The sequence below is a fragment of the Chiloscyllium punctatum genome, chromosome 6 (genome assembly GCF_047496795.1).
Source record: "Chiloscyllium punctatum isolate Juve2018m chromosome 6, sChiPun1.3, whole genome shotgun sequence".
NCBI lineage: Eukaryota > Metazoa > Chordata > Chondrichthyes > Orectolobiformes > Hemiscylliidae > Chiloscyllium > Chiloscyllium punctatum.
This window is the reverse complement of record NC_092744.1, coordinates 9,081,701-9,099,960: the sequence shown is the minus strand read 5'-3', so window position 1 is coordinate 9,099,960 and position 18,260 is coordinate 9,081,701. Positions and strand designations below refer to the sequence as shown.

Genomic DNA, 18,260 nt, shown 5'->3' with positions numbered 1-18,260 from the left:
AAACCTTCTGTTGTGCACTTACTTCCCTATGAGTTGATAAATTGCAGACACTGGGAGGGATGGATCCCATGCTCTACTGGTGAAATTCCATTGCACGCAAAATTCCTGCTCATTGAATGAATGAAAAAATCAAACAAAGGATTTGAAAATCACTGGCTAGACTAGCATTTAATACCCATCCCAAATTGCCCAGGAGACACTTCAATGTCAACCATATCCCTGTGGGACTGGAGTTACATGTAGGCCAGACCAGGTAAGGATGACAGTTTCCTTCCCTAATAGACACTAATGAACTGGACATTCTCCACCAGGTTTTCCTGACCATCTCCAACGTCGATCTCTATTGTCATCATTAGACTTTTAATTCTGAATTAAATCAATGACCTCAAATGGCTTTTCCCAGCTGTATTAACATCAGAGAGCTCAGAAACCACCTCACAAAAAAGGGGTGGGGATGGAACATGTTAACATTCCTGTTTGAAGTTAAAAAATCAGCTTTGAAAAAAAAAATGTTTTAATTATATATAAAAGAAATCCAGGTTTTTTTCAATATATAATTTCAGTTAAATCACATTGTAAACTTTTGCTATAAATTCTATGTCTTACAATCTTATTCTCCACAACCCCCTGATGAAGGAGCAGCGCTCCAAAAGCCAGTTCTTCCAATTAAACCTGTTGGACTATAACCTGGTGTTGTGTGATTTTTAACTTTGTACACCCCAGTCCAACACCAGCATTTCCAAATCATTCTGGTTTGATGTCCTGTTCCAAATGTTCCTTCACCATCTCCACACCCACCTCCATAGACCTGGTAAAGTTTCGTGGACAATGCAATTCTTCATTCTGTCGTGTTCACCCAGGTGCCTCTCTGCTACCCGTACAGAGGGCATCGTACAGGAGTAACTTTCTAATGAGCTTTAATTTTTGAACAGAAGCTCATTTGATGTCTGAGTGCAGTCCGAAGCGTTCAAAGTGCCATTTGTTCACCATGGACTGGTAAATGCAGGCCATTAATTCTGTTTCTCAAACTCTGTTCTAGGAGGTTTACCATGAGAGACACATACACAAGTTCTGGGAGAAACACAAAGGTGAACTTGACGTGAAATTTGTGGGTCCTGAGGAGATCCTGAGTGAAGGAGATGCCAGGAATATGGGAATGTGAGTTTCTGCTGTAACTGTGGCTGAAAAGAACAGTGTGATACGTTAGGGTCGTTTATTTGGCTTCTGCAATCACTCAGTACGACTGATAGGCTCATGTTGAAATGCCCAGGAGCTGGACCAGGTGACAAGGTCAGCACAGACAAGTTGGGCCGAAGGGTCAGTTTCCATGCTGTATGACCAATTTCCTATATTCCTATGACACCATTAGATTAGTTGCTACTGCCTAGAAGGGAATTTATTTTTGATTCACTCCTGAGATATGGTGTTACTGGTTGGACCAACGTTTATTACCCATCTCTGGTTGCCTCTTGAGAAGGTGGTGGTGAGCTGCCTTCTTGAACTGCTGCAGTCCACCTGTTGTATATAGACCCACAGTGCCATCAGAGAGGAAATTCCAGGCATTTGAGCCAGTGACACTGAAGGAATGATGATATATTTCCAAGTCAGAATGATGAGTGGTTTGGAGGGGAACTTGCAGGGGGTGTTGTTTCTATGTATTTGCTGCCATTGAGCTTCTAGATAGAAGTGATTGTGGGTTTGGAAGGTGCTGTCTAAAAAGCTGTGGTTAATTTCTGCAGTGCATCTTATAGATAGTATACAGTGCTGCAACTGAACATCAGTGGTGGGAGGAGTGGATGTTTGTGGATGTGGTGCCAATGAAGCGGGCTGCTTTGTCTTGGGTGGTTGAGAGTGGGGTGCTGGAAAAGCACAGCAAGTCAGGCAGCATCCCAGGAGCAGGAGAATCGACATTTCAGGCAAGAGCCCTTCATCAGGATGAAAGGTTCTTGCCCGAAATGTCGATGTTGCCTGACCTGCTGTGGTTTTCCAGCACCACGTTCTCGACTCTGATCTCCAGCACCTGCGGTCCGTACTTTCTCCTTGTCCCGGGTGGTGGCAGGCTACATGAGTATTGTTGGAGCTGCACTCATTCAGGCAAGCAGGGAGTATTCCATTACAGTCCTGACCTGTGCCTTGGAGATGGTAGACAGGCTTTGGGAAGTCGGGAGGTAAGTTAGGCGCTGCAGTATTCCTAGCCTCTGACCTTCTCTTGTAGCCACAGTATTTATATGACTAGGAGAAACTGAGGACTGCAGATGCTGGAGATCAGAGTCGAAAGATGTGGTGCTGAAAAAGTGCAGCTGGTCAGGCAGCATCAGAGGATTAGAAGAGTCGATGTTTCGGGCATCAGGAATTCCTGATGAAGGGCTAATGTCTGAAATGTCGACTCTCCTGCTCTTCGAATGCTGCCTGACCTCCTGTGCTTTTCCAGCGCCACAGGTTTTGACAGTATTTATATGGCACCTCCAGTTCAGGTACTGGTCAATGGCAATCTGCAGGGTGTTGATAGTGAGATGATGATGCAGATCTGTGTTTTTTTTGTTTTTGTTAATGTGAATCACACCTTTGGAAGTCACCTGAGTTCTGAAGGGATAGGATTGTAGGTTGTAGCTTGAGGATAAGAGGTGGCAAATTTAAAACACAAACGAGGAGGAATTACTTCTCTCAAAGCATTGTAAATCCATGGAATTCACTGCCCCAGAGTGCTGGGATACTGAGTTAACCAAAGGAAGAGAGATTTATAATTAGTCATGGTTTTTCTTAGTCGTATGGAGAGTGTGCAGGAAAGTGGAGTTGAGGTCAGGATGAGATTGGCCATGATTATGTTAAATGGCGGAGCAGGCTCGAAGGGCTGAATGGCCTCCTCCTCTTAGTTTTTACATTCTTATGATTTAAGATGGTGCAAGGTTGTCATGAGTTGTTTGGCATTCTCCACAGCAGTAGAGAGACAGCACATTGAAATGGTGCAAAATCGATGCTAACCTTTGGCCTTGGCATTGTGAAGCAGAGCTGCCTTCAATAGCTGAGTAACTCCGATAGATTGGGAGCATAGAGATTGTCAAGTTTACCGACACGGCCTTTAAATATTTTCACCTGGTTTTGCATCAGGCAGCTGGCGTGATTGAAAGTTGACCGACTGACCAGTTATAAAAAAAAAATCACAAAGGCATCAAAAGAACAAATTTCCTTTAAAAGTTTTTGTTGGAAGTTTATAATTTTTTTCTATTTTTAAATCTGCCAACTAATCATAATGTCTTCAGCGAATCCTAAATGGCAAAAGGGTACTTTGTGATTACTTCCGTTACTAAAGACAGTGATTTTGAATAGGTCAGCCCTGTGGGTTTGAGGGAAGTTTAATTAGCCATTGATTACCACCCTCTTCCTTTTCCCAATATAGGGATTACTGTCGCCAGGATCCAGAATGTGATTATTACTTCAATCTCGATTCCGATGTTGTCTTGACAAACCCAGATACGCTGAAAATATTAATTGAGCAAAACAGGTAAGAAAGTAATGCACAACTTGGTGCTGACTGAAGTGGATTTTGCAACCTTTTAAAAATAATGTGGATGAACACTTCAAATATCATAACACTCTCGGCTTTGGGCCAAGTGATGGACGGTGAGATTAATGCAGATAGGTTAGCATGGACTCGATTGGTTGAAGGGCCTCTCTGTGCTATATGACTCTATCATTCAGTGCATCAACTGTATATGTTTCATGGTCTAGATTAGAGTGGCGCTGGAAAAGCACAGCAAGTCAGGCAGCATCCGAGGAGCAGGGAAATCGACGTTTTGGCAAAAGCCATTTCTGATGAAGGGTTTTTGCCTGAAATGTTGATTTTCCTGCTCCTCGGATGCTGACCGACCTGCTGTGCTTTTCCAGCACCACTCTGATCGAGACTCTGATTTCCAGCATCTGCAGTCCTCATTTTTGCCTGTATATGTTTCATGTGTTCTTAAGTCTAACTAGAAACAGGACAATACGCTCACCATCCTAACTTCAAAAAGCCTTTACTTGTAGCCAATACCATAAAGTTATGATTCTACACCTGGAATGGTTGAGTCAAGAATGATCCGAAGATGTCAGTGGTTTAGCATAGTGATAAATCTCTAATTACAGAAAATGCATTGATGGTAATTAGTGGAGTTTGATCAAACATGGAGAAGCTGATTTTAATTTGCCCGAAATTTCCAGCCTACCCCAGTTCCCGTCAGGATGTAAGTGAAGGCTGCCTCACTGAAATCAGTGCTCTGATATTGATCTGATCTGATCTGATTTGATTTGATTTGTTACTGTCACATGAGCCAAGTTACAGTGAAGAGTGTTGTCTTCCAAGCTTTACAGGAAGAATGTACTATACCTCAGGGTAACAGAACAGAATGCATGGTACAATGTTACAGCAGCTGAGAAGATGCAGAGAGAGATCAACATTAACAGTAAAGAGGTCCATTCAAAAGTCTGATAACAGCAGGGAAGAAGCTGTTCTTGAATCTGTTTGTACATGTATGCAAACTTGTCTATCTTCTGCCCAACGCAAGAGAGTTTAACCGGGATGGGAAGGGTCTTTAGTTATATTAGCTGCTTTCCTGGTGTAGCAGAAATGAAGAATTCAATGGATGGGAGGCTGGTTTGTGTGATGGACTGGGCTGTGCTCACCACTCTCGGTAGTTTCTTTCAGTCATGGGAAGACCAATTTCCATACTATGCTGGGATGCATCCAGACAGGATGCTTTCTGTGGTGCATCTCCACGTATTTATCTGCATCTTTATGGACATTTCCTTAGTCTCCTGAGGCTAAGGAAATTGTATCCATGTTCTAATATTTGAGCAACATTCAGCATCCTGTTTAGATATGAAGATCTGGTTCTGAGCACACCAAGTCCACGGTGGCATAGTGGTTAGCACTGCTGCCTCACAGCGCCAGAGACCCGGGTTCAATTCCCGCCTCAGGCAACAGTCTGTGTGGAGTTTGCACATTCTCCCTGTGTCTGCGTGGGTTTCCTCCGGGTGCTCCAGTTTCCTCCCACAGTCCAAAAATGTGCAGGGTAGGTGAATTGGCCATGCTAAAATTGCCCATAGTGTTAGGTGAAGGAGTAAATGTAGGGAATGGGTCTGGGTGGGTTACGCTTCGGTGGGTCAGTGTGGACTTGTTGGGCCGAAGGGCCTGTTTCCACACTGTAATGTAATGTAATCTAATCTAATCTAAATCCAGATTTTCCATTTTAGTTGATGGCCTACACGTGGGAGCAGTAGTACGGGATTGAATTTGTCATGAGAGAAATTGTGGACAAGAAGTCAAATCTGCAAACCAGAAAGAGATCAATTGGCCTGATGTACCCATACCAGCTCTAGGCAGAACAATTTGCCAATTCCCCACTTCCCTGTCATTGTATTAGAACATAGAACATTACAGCACAATATAGGAATTTTGGCCCTCGATGTTGTGGCAACCTGTGGAATCAAACTGAACTCTATCTATCCTGCACTATTCCATTTTCATCCATATGTTCATTCAATGACCATTTAAATGCTCTTAAAATTGGTGAGTCTACTACTGTTGCAGGCAGGGCGATCCATACCCCTGCTACTCTGAGTAAAGAAACTACCCCCTCGTGCTAGCCATCACCATCTGAGGAAAAAGGTTCTCCCTGTCCACCCTATCTAACCCCCTCATTACCTTATATGTCTCAATTAAGTCACCTCTCAACCTTCTCTGTAACAAAAACAGCCTCAAGTCCCTCAAACTTCCCTCATGAGACCTTCTCTCCATACCAGGCAATATCCTAGTAAATCTCCTCTGAACCCTTTCCAAAGCTTCCTCATTCTTCCTATAATGCGGTGGCCAGAACTGCAAACAATACTCCGAGTGCGGCCGTACCAGAGTTTTGTACAGCTACAGCATGACCTCATAGCTCCGAAACTCAATCCCTTTACCAATAAAAAGCTAACACACCATATGCCTTCTTAACAACCCTATCAACCTGGGTGGCAACTTTCAGGGATCTGTGTACATGGACACTGAGATCGCTCTGCTCATCCACACTACCAAGAATCTTACCATTAGCCCAGTACTCTACATTCCTGTTGCTCCTTTCAAAGTGAATTATCTCACAGAGCATTAAACTCCATTTGCCACCCCTCAGCCCAGCTCTGCAGCTTATCTATGTCCCTCTGCAACCTGCAAATTCCTTTGGCACTATCCACAACTCCACTGACTTCAGTGTCATCTGAACATCTTCTAACCCATCCTTCTATGCCCTCATCCAGGTCATTTGTAAAAATGACAAACAGCCGTGGCCCTAACACCAATCCTTGCGGTACTCCACTAGTAACTGAACTCCAGGATGAACATTTCCCATCAACCACCACCCTCTGTCGTCTTTCAACTTGCCAATTACTGATCCAAACCGCTAAATCACCCTCAATCCCAAGCCTCCGTATTTTGTGCAATAGCCTACCATGGGAAACCTTATCGAACGCCTTACTGAAATCCATGTACACATCAAACCCCTTTACCATCATCCACCTGTTTGGTCACCTTCTCAAAGAACTCAATATAGATTGCAAGTATTACCTCCCCTTCACAAAACCGTGCTGACTATCCCTAATCAACTTATTCCTTTCTAGATAATTATAAATCCTATCTCTTATAACCTTTTCCAACACTTTACCTGCAACTGAATTAAGGCTCACTGGTCTATAATTACCAGGGTTGTCTCTACTCCCCTTCTTGAGCAAGCGGGGCAACATTTGCTGTCCTCCAGTCTTCTGGCACTATTCCTATAGACAATGACGACAAAGATCAAAGCCAAAGGCTCTGCAATCTCCTCCCTGGCTTCCCAGAGAATCTAGGATAAATCCCATCCGGCCCAGGGGACTTACCTATTTTCACATTTCCCAAAATTGCTAACACCTCCTCCATGTGAACCTCAATCCCATTGAGTCTAGTAACCTGTATCTCAGTACTCTCCTTGACAATTTGTCTTTTTCCAATGTGAATACTGACAAAAAATTTATTTAATGCTTGTCCTATCTCATCGGACTCCATGCACAATTTCCCACTACTGTCCTTGATTGGCCCTAATCTTTCTTGTCATTCTTTTATCCATGATATACCTATAGAAAGCTTTAGGGTTTCCCTTATTCCTATCTGCCAACGACTTCTCATTTCCCCTCCTGGCTCTTCTTAGCTCTCTCTTTAGGTCTTTCCTGGCTACCTTGTAATTCTCAAGTGCCCTAAGTGAGCCCTCATGCCTCATCCTAACATAAGCCTCCTTCTTCCTCTTGACAAGGGATTCAACTCCTTTAGTAAACCACAGCTCCCTCACTAGACCACTTCCTCCCTGCACGATAGGTACATACATATCAGGGACACGCAGTAAATAAGCTCCACATTTCAATTGTTACCATCCCCTGCAGTCTCCTTCCCCCATCTTACGCATTCTAAATCTTGCCTGATCGGATCATAATTGCCTTTCCCCCATTTACTCATGCCTTGCAGTATATAACCTATCCCTTTCCATTGTTAAAGTGAACACAACCAAATTGTGGTCACTATCACCAAAGTGCTCACCCACCTCCAGACCTAACACGGGGCCAGGTTCATTACCCAGTACCAAATCCAATGTGGTCTCGTCCCTTTTTGGCCTGTCTTCGTACTGTGTCAGAAAACCCTCCTGCATCCATTGGACAAAGTACTCAAACTATAGTATTTCCAGTCAATATTTGGAAAGTTAAACTCCCCCTAACAGTTATGTGTTACTGTCATTCCTATACAGAATTATCTTTGCTATCCTTTCCTCTACATCCCTGGAACTATTCGGAGGCCTATAGAAAACTTCCAACAGGGTGACCTCTCCTTTCCTGTTTCTAACCTCAGCCCGTACTACCTCAGTAGGCGAGTTTTCAAACATCCTTTCTGTCACCATAATACTGTCCTCAACTAACAATGCCACACCTCCCCCTCTTTTACCATTTTCTCTGTTCTTACTGAAACATCTAAATCCAGAACCTGCTCTATCCATGTCTCTGAAATGGCTGCAACATGGAAGACCCAGATACAAACCCATGCTGCAAGTTCACCCACTGTGTTCCAGCTGCTCCTGGCATTCAAGGAGACACACTTCAAACCACCTTCCTGCTTGCCGATGCACTCTTGAGACCTTGAAACCATATTTCTGATCTCACTCTCTCAACCTCCGGGACACTGGAACTACAATTTAGGTTCCCATCCCCCTGCCGAATTAGTTTAAATCCTCCCGAAGAGCATTAGCAATTATTGTGTAGGTTCCAGACCAGACAGCCACAGTACCATTAAGGCAGTTAGATGATATTGCAGTGTGATATTCTAGAATAAGAGTATGCTCCTCACAATAGGTGGCCTTTGTTGCTGTTGTAATTGAAACAGTAATCAATGTTGCAGCAATAAGCACAGTACCCAGACAGTATGTAAATCTGAGATCTTAATAGCCTTATCTATAGTGTTAATGAACTTCAAGAGACCTGCCTCAACAAGAACCAAGTCTTTGTGGTATGTGATAAGAGCCACCATATAAGGAATACCCAGTCTATACCATACTAACAGTAGTGTTTTACTCAAGAAATCATGTCAAAAGATTTAAAAGGGACCTAAGGGGCAACTTTTTCATGCAGAGGGTGGTGCGTGTATGGGATGAGCCATACATGAGGAAATGGTGGAGGCTGGTACAATCACAACATTTAAAAGGCATCTGGATGGGTATATGAATAGGAAGGGTTTAGAGGGAAGTGGGACAAATGCGACTAGATTTATTTAGGATATCTGGTCGGCATGGATGTATTGGACTGAAGGGTCTGTTTCTGCGTTGTCCATCTCTGTGACTCTATGCCTCACAATCTTGCAAACATTTATGTTGATGTAATTTTCTTCGGTCTCAGTTGTGTCTTCGTCCACCAGAATTCCAGGGATCTACTTCCCAGATTCTGATTCACCACCAGATTGACCTTATTCTGAATTTTTCGGTTGGCCAGGTTTACCATAACTTCCCTTCTATTGTACTCTATACTTCTGTTATTAAAATGCAGAGATCTGTTATTCATTGTGAGCTGTTCTCTCACTCCGTCAAGGCGTTGCTGTTCTCTGGCATTTTGCTTTGTATAGCGAATACGTTCTTTATACTGAGTTTACACATTACACAAAATCAAGAGGCAGCAGCAAGATGCAAAATGATATTCACAAACTAAATTGGGGTGGGGGAGAAACAATAGGTGATGTCCCTGTCGTGGGGAAATGGGAGATCATTCAGGTTTGCATTGGAAAGACAACTCAGAACAGGTAAGAGTCAAGCACCAGTGGAAGAACAAAGAGATTTGGATTGACATTGTTGATGGATGACCTAACAGCCCTGTTTAAAATTTGTAGGTTTCAGGAATTATGATGAAAAGAAACTATTTTCTCTCATTGAGGAATCTAGTGTGAGGCAGTGCATAACCGAGGACAGGAAGAGAGTCAGAAAACACTTTTTTCAAAGAATGGGCAGTGGAAAATTGATCCAGGTGGAAATCAATGGATTTTTGCTAAAGAGGGTATTTAAAAAAAAATTATTCAGTATCATGATGAAAGCATCACTGGCTAGGCCAGCATTTATTGCCAATCCTTAATTTGCCAAGAGGGCAGTTAAAAGTCAACCACATTGTGTTTGGAGTCACATGTCCCCTAAAGGACATTAGTGAACCAGATGGAATTTAAAACAATCAATGGTTATCATTAATTCCAGATTTACGTTGAAATAAAATTCCAGCATCTGCCATGGTGGGATTCAAACCATGGGTCCTCAGAACATTACCTGGGCCTTTGGGTTACCAGTCTGGTGACAATACCACTAGGCCGTCACCACCACCTCAAAGGAAAGGAAATTAATATGCACACAGATGATTGGGGTACATAGAGCAGCAGAACAGATTCTTGGGACTGAATTCTTGTCGCTATGTTCTTCCTGGGTTCTATTCCAGAAAGCTCTTTTGAAACAAACTTCCGTTTTGTTTTGTTAATTCCCCTTTCTGATGGCTCACTTTCCAGATTATTTATACATGTTTATGTAGCCTGTAACTATTTACTTATTCCAACTATTTTGGCAGAAAAGAACTTTAGTTTATCTTAGACCCAATTTAACTTGTGTAAACATTTTTGTTTTCGTCCCTGATCAAAGAAGCAGGAAGAAACTCTAAGGAACTATTTTCAGTGAGTTGCATTCTCCGCCTGCAGAAATCTTCTTTACCATGTTACTTCAACATTTAAAACACATCTTCCTGCTCCACCCTGTGGAGACCAAGCACTTTGGGTTCCACTTGCTGCTATTGTAGCTTTGTTGAATTAATTAAAAGTCAGCGCTTCAGTGGATGTTCCCCAGATGTCTGAACTGCAGAAAGCTATTACCAGTTTGGCTCGACTTATTCAAATGTGCAGCACTTTCCCGGCAGCTCCATCAGCCTAAAGTGCTAACCTCTGGATAATTAAGTAGATCAGTAGGGCACAGCAATAGGTGTGATTGCAGATTGAATAGGGAATGCATTAAATCGCAGTTGTACATGCAAGGTAAGAGATGTGTCTTTTAATTAAACTAATCACTCCACTAAAATGCAATGAACATTTGAAAAAAGCTTAAGGAGAGCAACTTGGCATTTTAAGCATTGATTTAATTTGCACCACCTGAGGTACAATAAACTTGTATTTAAAAGCACTCATAAAATTACAAGCAGAATATTGGGATCTTGAATGGGGAGCACTATATTGCCTTGTACATAGGATGTTTTGAATTAGTCACTCAAAGTCAATACTATCAGGGTTTCTGTGAAGTATAAATAGTCATTTTACCAAAGTCAGTGAGTTGTAATCGAATACATATATCTGTCATATTATGGAACCAAATAAGAAATGAATGCAGATTTCATTAATTCTTTGCCTCCATAAATCACACCAAAGTTGAAAATAAAAAGTCTTAGAAGTCACTTACAGCCATTCAGCCCATTGAGATCATGCAAGCTAACCAATGTGTTAATGTTCCAATAGGAGATACGTTTATATATCACCTTTGACGTCAACAAATGTCCCATGTTGCTTCACAACAGACACAGGGAAGCAGTGGATTAGAAGCCAAAGAAATATTAGGAGAGGGCAAAAACTTGGTGCAAGTCATGGATTATATGGAAGGCCTTCAGCTTGAAGGTGAATGTGTTCCTTAAGCATGCCAATTCCAAACTATTTATCACCTTTCTTGTTATCCAGGTGTTGCAATTAGTACATAGAAAGCACACACAATCAGCAGAGCTAAATAACTAGGGAACACCATTTTAGTAGCTTTTAGTTAATGAATTAAATCCAGGCAAGGACGTTGGGCAGTTGAGTTGTTAAGCTTTTAACTAGAGCCATGGGATCTTGCACATTTGTTGAGAGTCCCTCAGCAGATGGAATGTCAGATTAGAATCTCACTCAAAAGACAATCCTTCAACATGAGGAAACACCCTCAAAACTGCACCCAAGAGCTACCACAACTGAAGTGCTCAAGTATTTTGAGTGGGACTTGAACCCATGATCGTTGAACTCCATTGGAAGTGTTACCGTTGACCCAGCATACATGTCAAAACAGTCTCAGACACCTACTGCTGTTGCTCCCCCTCAATCTCCTGACACTGCTCACCATACATACAACACAGACGCAGATGTAGCCCACTCGACCCTTTTGAGCTTGCTCTGCCTTTCAAAAAGGTCACATCTGATCGGTGTGTGGTTTGAACTTCACATTCCCATCTCCCTCTAGTAATCTTTGACCACGTTGCCAACAAGAATCCATCTAATTTCACATTTAAAATATTCAGTGACCCCACCTTCACCATCTTCAGAGGCAACCTCTTCTATCCTCATAAATCAGCCCATTCATTGCCGGTGTCAGCTTGGGAAACCTCCTTTAGGCCACCTCCAATCTATTTGCAAGCTTCCTTAGATAAGAAAACCAAAAATGAATACAGTGTTTGTGTTGTGGTCTCACTAATGCCCTGTATAACTAAAGCATAATATCTTTGCTTTTCCATTCATTTTCTCTAATAACGTAGAACAGCATCTCATTACTTGCTGCACCCACAAACTAACCTCTTGTGGCTCATACATTAAACACCTAGATTCCACAGTTATTCATTATTCAAGTAATGCTTTGCTTTTTTTATTCTTCCTGCCAAAATGGACGACTTTATATTTTCTCACATTGTACTCTATCTGCCAGATATTTTGCCCAATCACATACAGATATCTATCTGCAAATTCCTTATGTCCTTTTCACCACAGGCTTTCCTACCCATCTTAGTGTTGTCTATGAATCCCACTAATCACAATCCTACCACTTGGATAAAGATCCATTTATGCACACTCTGTTTTCTGCCAATCAGCCAATTTTCCATCCACGTTGAAATGTTATCCACTCAACCATAAGCTTGTACTTTCAGAATTAACTTTTGATGTGGCACTTTGGCAAATGCCTTCTGGAAATCTGCTCCCTGACTCTGCTCAGATCTCTCTTCATTTGCATTGCTGCCCAGCTCCTTCTCCCCTTTCCTTCACTCACTCAGCTACTCCATTCCATTGATTGGACTAAAGTTCTTGGGCCGTACCCTGGCTTAGAGAGTTGTTTCCAATTAGATAGCAGGAATTTTATTTCAACGATCCATTCATGGAATGTGAGCATTGCTGGCTCATACCTACTCCGAAGTTCCCTGGAGAAGGTGGTGGTGAGCTGACTCCTTGAACAATTGCAGCATTTGGGGTAAAGGGTCCCCCATGGTCCTGTTAGGATTAGAGTTCCAGGAGTTAGACCCAGCGACAACAAGGGAATGGTGATATGTTTCCAGGGCAGAATTGAAGGTAATGCTATCAGCCTTGATCAAATGGCACAGCAGACTTGATGGGCCAAATGACCTCATTCTGCTGCTTCATCTTATGGTTTTATGATATGGCTGCGGATATCTCGGAAGAGGCAAGGGAGCTCAGTGTGGGGGGGCAAGCAGAGCCCAGGAGTGAAGGGTTGGAGTTTAAAACAGACCAGAGTGGAAGGTTATCATGGGATGGTGTTGGGATTTAAAATTAGAATTAGATTTCCATTAAAGATAGCAATTCAAATTGTTATGTAGCAGATCAATCCCCTCAAAAGATCATGGAGATAGCATAGACCCAAACTTTTGTCTTGTTCAAAGGCAAGTATAAGGCACTGTGTTCCAGATATGATTTGATTGATAAACACAGGCAAAGGCAAATTCAGCAGAACAGAGATATGCAGAGAACAGAGAACTTGCTATATCATCCAGTCCAGGAGCAGGCACTCAGAATCTAGCAGCAATGAGAAAATTCAAGTTATTTGCAGCAGCAGAGAGAGAGAGAGAGCTGTATCTAGCAGCTTCAAATCCATAACCCCAACTTCAACAACTGAAAGCATAACTTCAAACCCTGGGTCTATGTGAGTCTGACTCCACCCACTCATGCTTCTGTTGTCTACCTTTTTAAAAAAATTCCAAAGCTGTTTGCTCTGTTCTCCATGGCAAAGACACCTCTATCGAGCGTGTGGTGCTAGAAAAGCACAACAGGTCAGGCAGTATCCGAGGAGCAGGAGAATCGAAGTTTCAGGCAAAAGCCCTTCATCAGGAATGATGGACTGAAGGGTTTATGCCTGAAATGTCGATTCTCCTCCTCGGATGCTGCCTGATCTGTGCTTTTCCAGCACCACACTCTTGACTCTGATCTCCAGCATTTGCAGTGCTCACTTTCTCCTCAGCAGACACCTCAGTGCTAGGTTTGCAGCAACCCTCTTGAAGAGAAACTGGAAGACCAACTTCCTGTCAAAGGAACAAAGTTACAAAATCATTGAAAACACTAACTTTTCATCGAGCTGAAAGTAACTTGTTGACTAGAGCTGTAACATAGTCCTTGCCTTTCCTACTCACCTCATCATCAGACCCACACTCGTAGTCAGAAGGACACCTTCCCTCTGCACTCTTAGGGAAGACTCCATTTGAGACACAGTCAGGAATACGTGCCTTAACCTCACAGCTAACCTTGAGCTTCAGCCTACAGTTTTGCTGCTCCTTCTGCCAATTGTGGCTCTACAAATTTGAAGAGAATTTCTGTGGATTTATTTTGATGGAAGGTAGTTAAACTAGCACTTAAAGCTTTTCCATTCACAAAGAGAATGAATAAATCTGCAAGAAAGAAAAGTCAATTTCTTAAAATGTTGGCAAGTGTCAAATTTATCATTAAATTAATTGCAAAGTGTTTTTTTTTTGCTGAGTCATTACTTGTCTCTTGTCCAACAGGAGGATAATCGCACCAATGGTCACCCAGTATAAAAAACTGTGGTCCAACTTCTGGGGTGCTCTGAGTCCCGATGGTTACTATGCCCGCTCTGAGGATTATGTTGATATTGTCGAAGGAAATAGAATGTGAGTTGGATTCACTGTCATTCTGTACGAAGAATTGTCTAAAGATAAAGTCGCAGGAGAACCTTGGGGAGAAACAATGAGTGGTGGTTTGACCTGAGGGTTACCACACCTCAGGTGTGGGGAGAGGTTGAGAAGATGATTCCTTCATGATAACCTCCACTTGTGCAGGAACTGAACCCATGCTGTGAGTGTCGCTCTACATCACATACCAGCCGTCCAATCAATTGAGCTGACCAAACGCCAACTCGCGGAGGTGTTCAGGGAACATCTCTAGGGCACACGCACCATACAACCCCACCACCCTGTGGTTGACAACTTCAACTCCCCTTCCCACTACCCCAAGGACATGCAAGTCCTGGGCCGCCTCCACCAGCAAATCCTAGCCACCAGGCGCCTGAAGGATGGACACCTCATCTTCCGCCTTGAGACCTTTCAACCACACAGCATCAATGCCGACTTCACTAGTTTCCAAATCTCCCCCTCCGATCCAACCCTCCAACTTGGCACCGCCCTGTTGAACTGTCCTATTTGTCCATCCTCCTTCCCACCTATCTGCTCCATCCTCCCTACCGACCTATCAAAATTACCCCCCACCCACATCCACCTATCGCCTTCCCAGCTACCATGCCTCTCAACCCCACCCCACACCCCATTCCTGATGAAGGACTTATGCCCAAAATGTTGATTGTGCTCCTCAAAAGCCTATAGTGCTTTTCTAGCACTGCTCTTTTTGACTCTGACTCTCCAGCATCCGCAGTCCTTACTCTTTCCTGAGAGTTGTCTGTAGTGTTAATCATGATCAGCTGTTGATATAGAGAGTGGGAGTAATATAAAGAAAGCATAAGAGTGAATATCTTGAAGTTGGTGCAGGGGGAGGTGAATCCGACCATGATCCTGATGATTTCCTTGTCAGGCTTCAACACTTGAACTGCATCAAGTGATTCGAGATGAGAAATTCTCTAGATGCCTCAGCAGTAGGTCTTGCCTCACAGATATAATGGCCACAGCAGCTCTACTGTCTCAGTAACACAAGGAGTGATGGTCAGATCTGGAACTTTTTATATTCCTTCAAGGATATGGGTGTGACAGACCAAGCTAGCACTTTTGGCCCATTCCTAATTTCCCAGCGGGCAGTTAAGAGTCTGCCACAGAATCCCTACAGTATGCAAGCAGGCCAGTCGGCCCATTGAGTCCACACTAACCCTCCGAAGAGCGACCCATCCCCTACAGTATCTCTGCAACCCTACATTTTCCCCGGCCAATCCACCTACCCTGCACATCTTTGGATTGTGGAAGGAAACCGGACCGCATAGGGGAAGTCCACGCAGACACGGGGTAACTCCACACAGTCGCCCGAGGGTAGATTCGAACCCAGGTCCCTGTCGCTGTGAAGCAACAGCGCTAACCACTGAGCCACCATGCCGCCCCCATTGCTGTGGAGCCACGTCTATGCCAGACTAGGTATCCTTCCCTAAAGGGCATGTGTGACCCAGATGTGTTTTTTTTTCTGATGGTGGTTTCACAATCTTCATTAATTCCTGCTCTGGCAAGATTTGAACCTGGGTCTCCAGAACATTACCTGAGTCTCTGAATTAAAAATCTAGTGATAATATCACTAAGCCATCACTTCCCCTCTACAGGCAGTCTGCTGAGGAGTCTGTATAACTGAATCATTGAGAGTCTGAATCCTCAGTAAGTGTTGAGACTCAATTCAAAAGACACGTGTATGATAACATTTGCTGCTTCTCCCAAATAAAGTAGTAATTTCAAAATTCTTTCAACTTTTATGATGCTATATTCTTGTCACCATCATGTAGCACAAGATAATGATTTTATCATAAAAGGAAGGTATTACAAATGTTAGAAATCTGAGTCAAAGCAGTAAATACTGGAAATGCTCAGCAGGTCAAGTAGCATCTGGTATAAATGGTAAAAACAGGACCAATGCTAACGACTGTCACTGAAACCAAAAACCATAAAAACAAAGCAGCAGAGATTCCCATCTGAGATTGTTGAACTCTGTGTTGAGTGCAGAATTTGTGAAGTGCATAATTGTGGGTGAGGTGCAGTTCATTGATCCATTGAGCTTCACCTCATCTTTCAAGTGGGCATTTTATAGCCTTCCAGATGCAGCAGCAAGTTCGATAATTTCTGGTCATAAACTGATCTGTCTGGTTTTTTTTGTCTGCTTTTGTGTTTGTTTTGTTTTTAGTTGGATGCATTATCAGGAGTTTGTCATGTCGGGAGTTTGAGCCTGATTTAGCTAGTTGTTATATCAATGTTGGCAGAACATAGAACAATGCTGTGCCACCCTGTGAAACCAACCTGAAGTCTGTCTAACCCACACTATTCCATTCTCATCCATATGTTTATCCAATGACCATTTAAATGCCTGGAAAGTTGGCGAGTCTGCCACTGTTACAGGCAGTGCATTCTACGCCCCTGCCATTCTCTGAGTAAAGAAACTACCTCTGACATCTGTCCTATATCTATCACCCCTCAATTTGAAGCTATGCCTCCTCTTGCTATCCAACACCATCTTCGGAAAAAGGCTCTCATTGTCCACCCGATCTAACCCTCTGATTATCTTAAATGTTTCAAGTTGCATGTATCGTGTTGTGTCAATGTAGCTAAATGAGGAGGTGGAGGAGGAAATTATTGCAGTGATTTTGTCTTTCTATTTAAATGGTTTGGTTTTTTATTTGTGCTATTATCATCTCCTTTGTCTTTTTCTATCACCCCTTTTTATAATTTAAACTATCTGACTTTCCACACTACCCCACACACCACCTCCCTCTCCCTGCTCCTTCTATATTCACTTAATACATGTCAAACCAAACTGTTTAGTCAAGCTGCAATGTTAACTCAGTGTTTCTCTCTCCACAGACACTGCCTGACCTACTGATTACTGACTTTATTTCTGTGTTTAAAGAAAAGTTGTATGGTTTAATGCTGACACATAAACAGATAGAAAATATGTCTGAGCTTCCAAGCAACAGACACGTGGTGCTATTGTTACAAGTTTATTCTGGAGCCAGCAATCCTCAGAGTATCCATTCATAATGCAGCACACTTCACAGCATGGGTATGCTTTGGACAGATGGACAAAAAATTCTGGCCCAACCACTGACACACATTCCCAATGAATGAGGGAGAAAAAGCGTGTATAAACTACTGCGGACATTCACATACATTAGACTATACATTTTCCTTCAAATTAGGATATATACAATTCTCGTAATGGAACATTTTGGTCAAATGGCTTTCTGTGTTTTAAGACCATTTTAAATTTAAGCATACAGTTGGTTCTACTATAACACTGTACTTCTGTGCTCATGCAATCCCATGCTATAAGAAAATCATGTAATAGCAGCACCGTTTAAACTAGTGGGGCCAGAATCCTGTTACAACCAATACACGCTTTAAAAGTTCGCATTTTGGAAACAGTGTCCCCAATTAGACAATCATATGATAGTGAATTTGCATTAACGAAACACCGTTATAACAGAACGACCTATACTGTTTTTCAGTATGTATGTATGACTTTAGGATATTTGCGTTAAAAAGGTAATAACATACTTGCATTTCCTTGTGATGTTCCTTGTAGAGGTATCTGGAACGTTCCCTACATAGCACATGTGTACCTTATCAAAGGAACTGCCTTGAGAACAGATTTAAAAGAGAAAAATTATTTTAACCAGGACATGATGGACTCTGATATGTCACTTTGCAGAAATATCAGGGAACAGGTAAGAGGTTGGGTGTGTTCTATTTTTGCAAGAATTTTTTAATAGTATTCA

General features: G+C 42.6%; 1 protein-coding gene across 2 annotated transcripts in view; it reads left to right on the top strand.

Moving 5' to 3' along the window:
- Nucleotides 1-18,260, top strand: part of plod2 (procollagen-lysine, 2-oxoglutarate 5-dioxygenase 2) — a 171,348-nt gene that overhangs the window by 123,626 nt on the left and 29,462 nt on the right. For both annotated transcript variants that reach the window (XM_072572006.1, XM_072572007.1), the window contains exons 10-13: nucleotides 1,040-1,158; nucleotides 3,398-3,502; nucleotides 14,335-14,460; nucleotides 18,068-18,209. In XM_072572006.1, coding sequence (XP_072428107.1) covers nucleotides 1,040-1,158; nucleotides 3,398-3,502; nucleotides 14,335-14,460; nucleotides 18,068-18,209 — 492 coding nt within the window. The remainder of the gene's footprint in view (nucleotides 1-1,039; nucleotides 1,159-3,397; nucleotides 3,503-14,334; nucleotides 14,461-18,067; nucleotides 18,210-18,260) is intronic.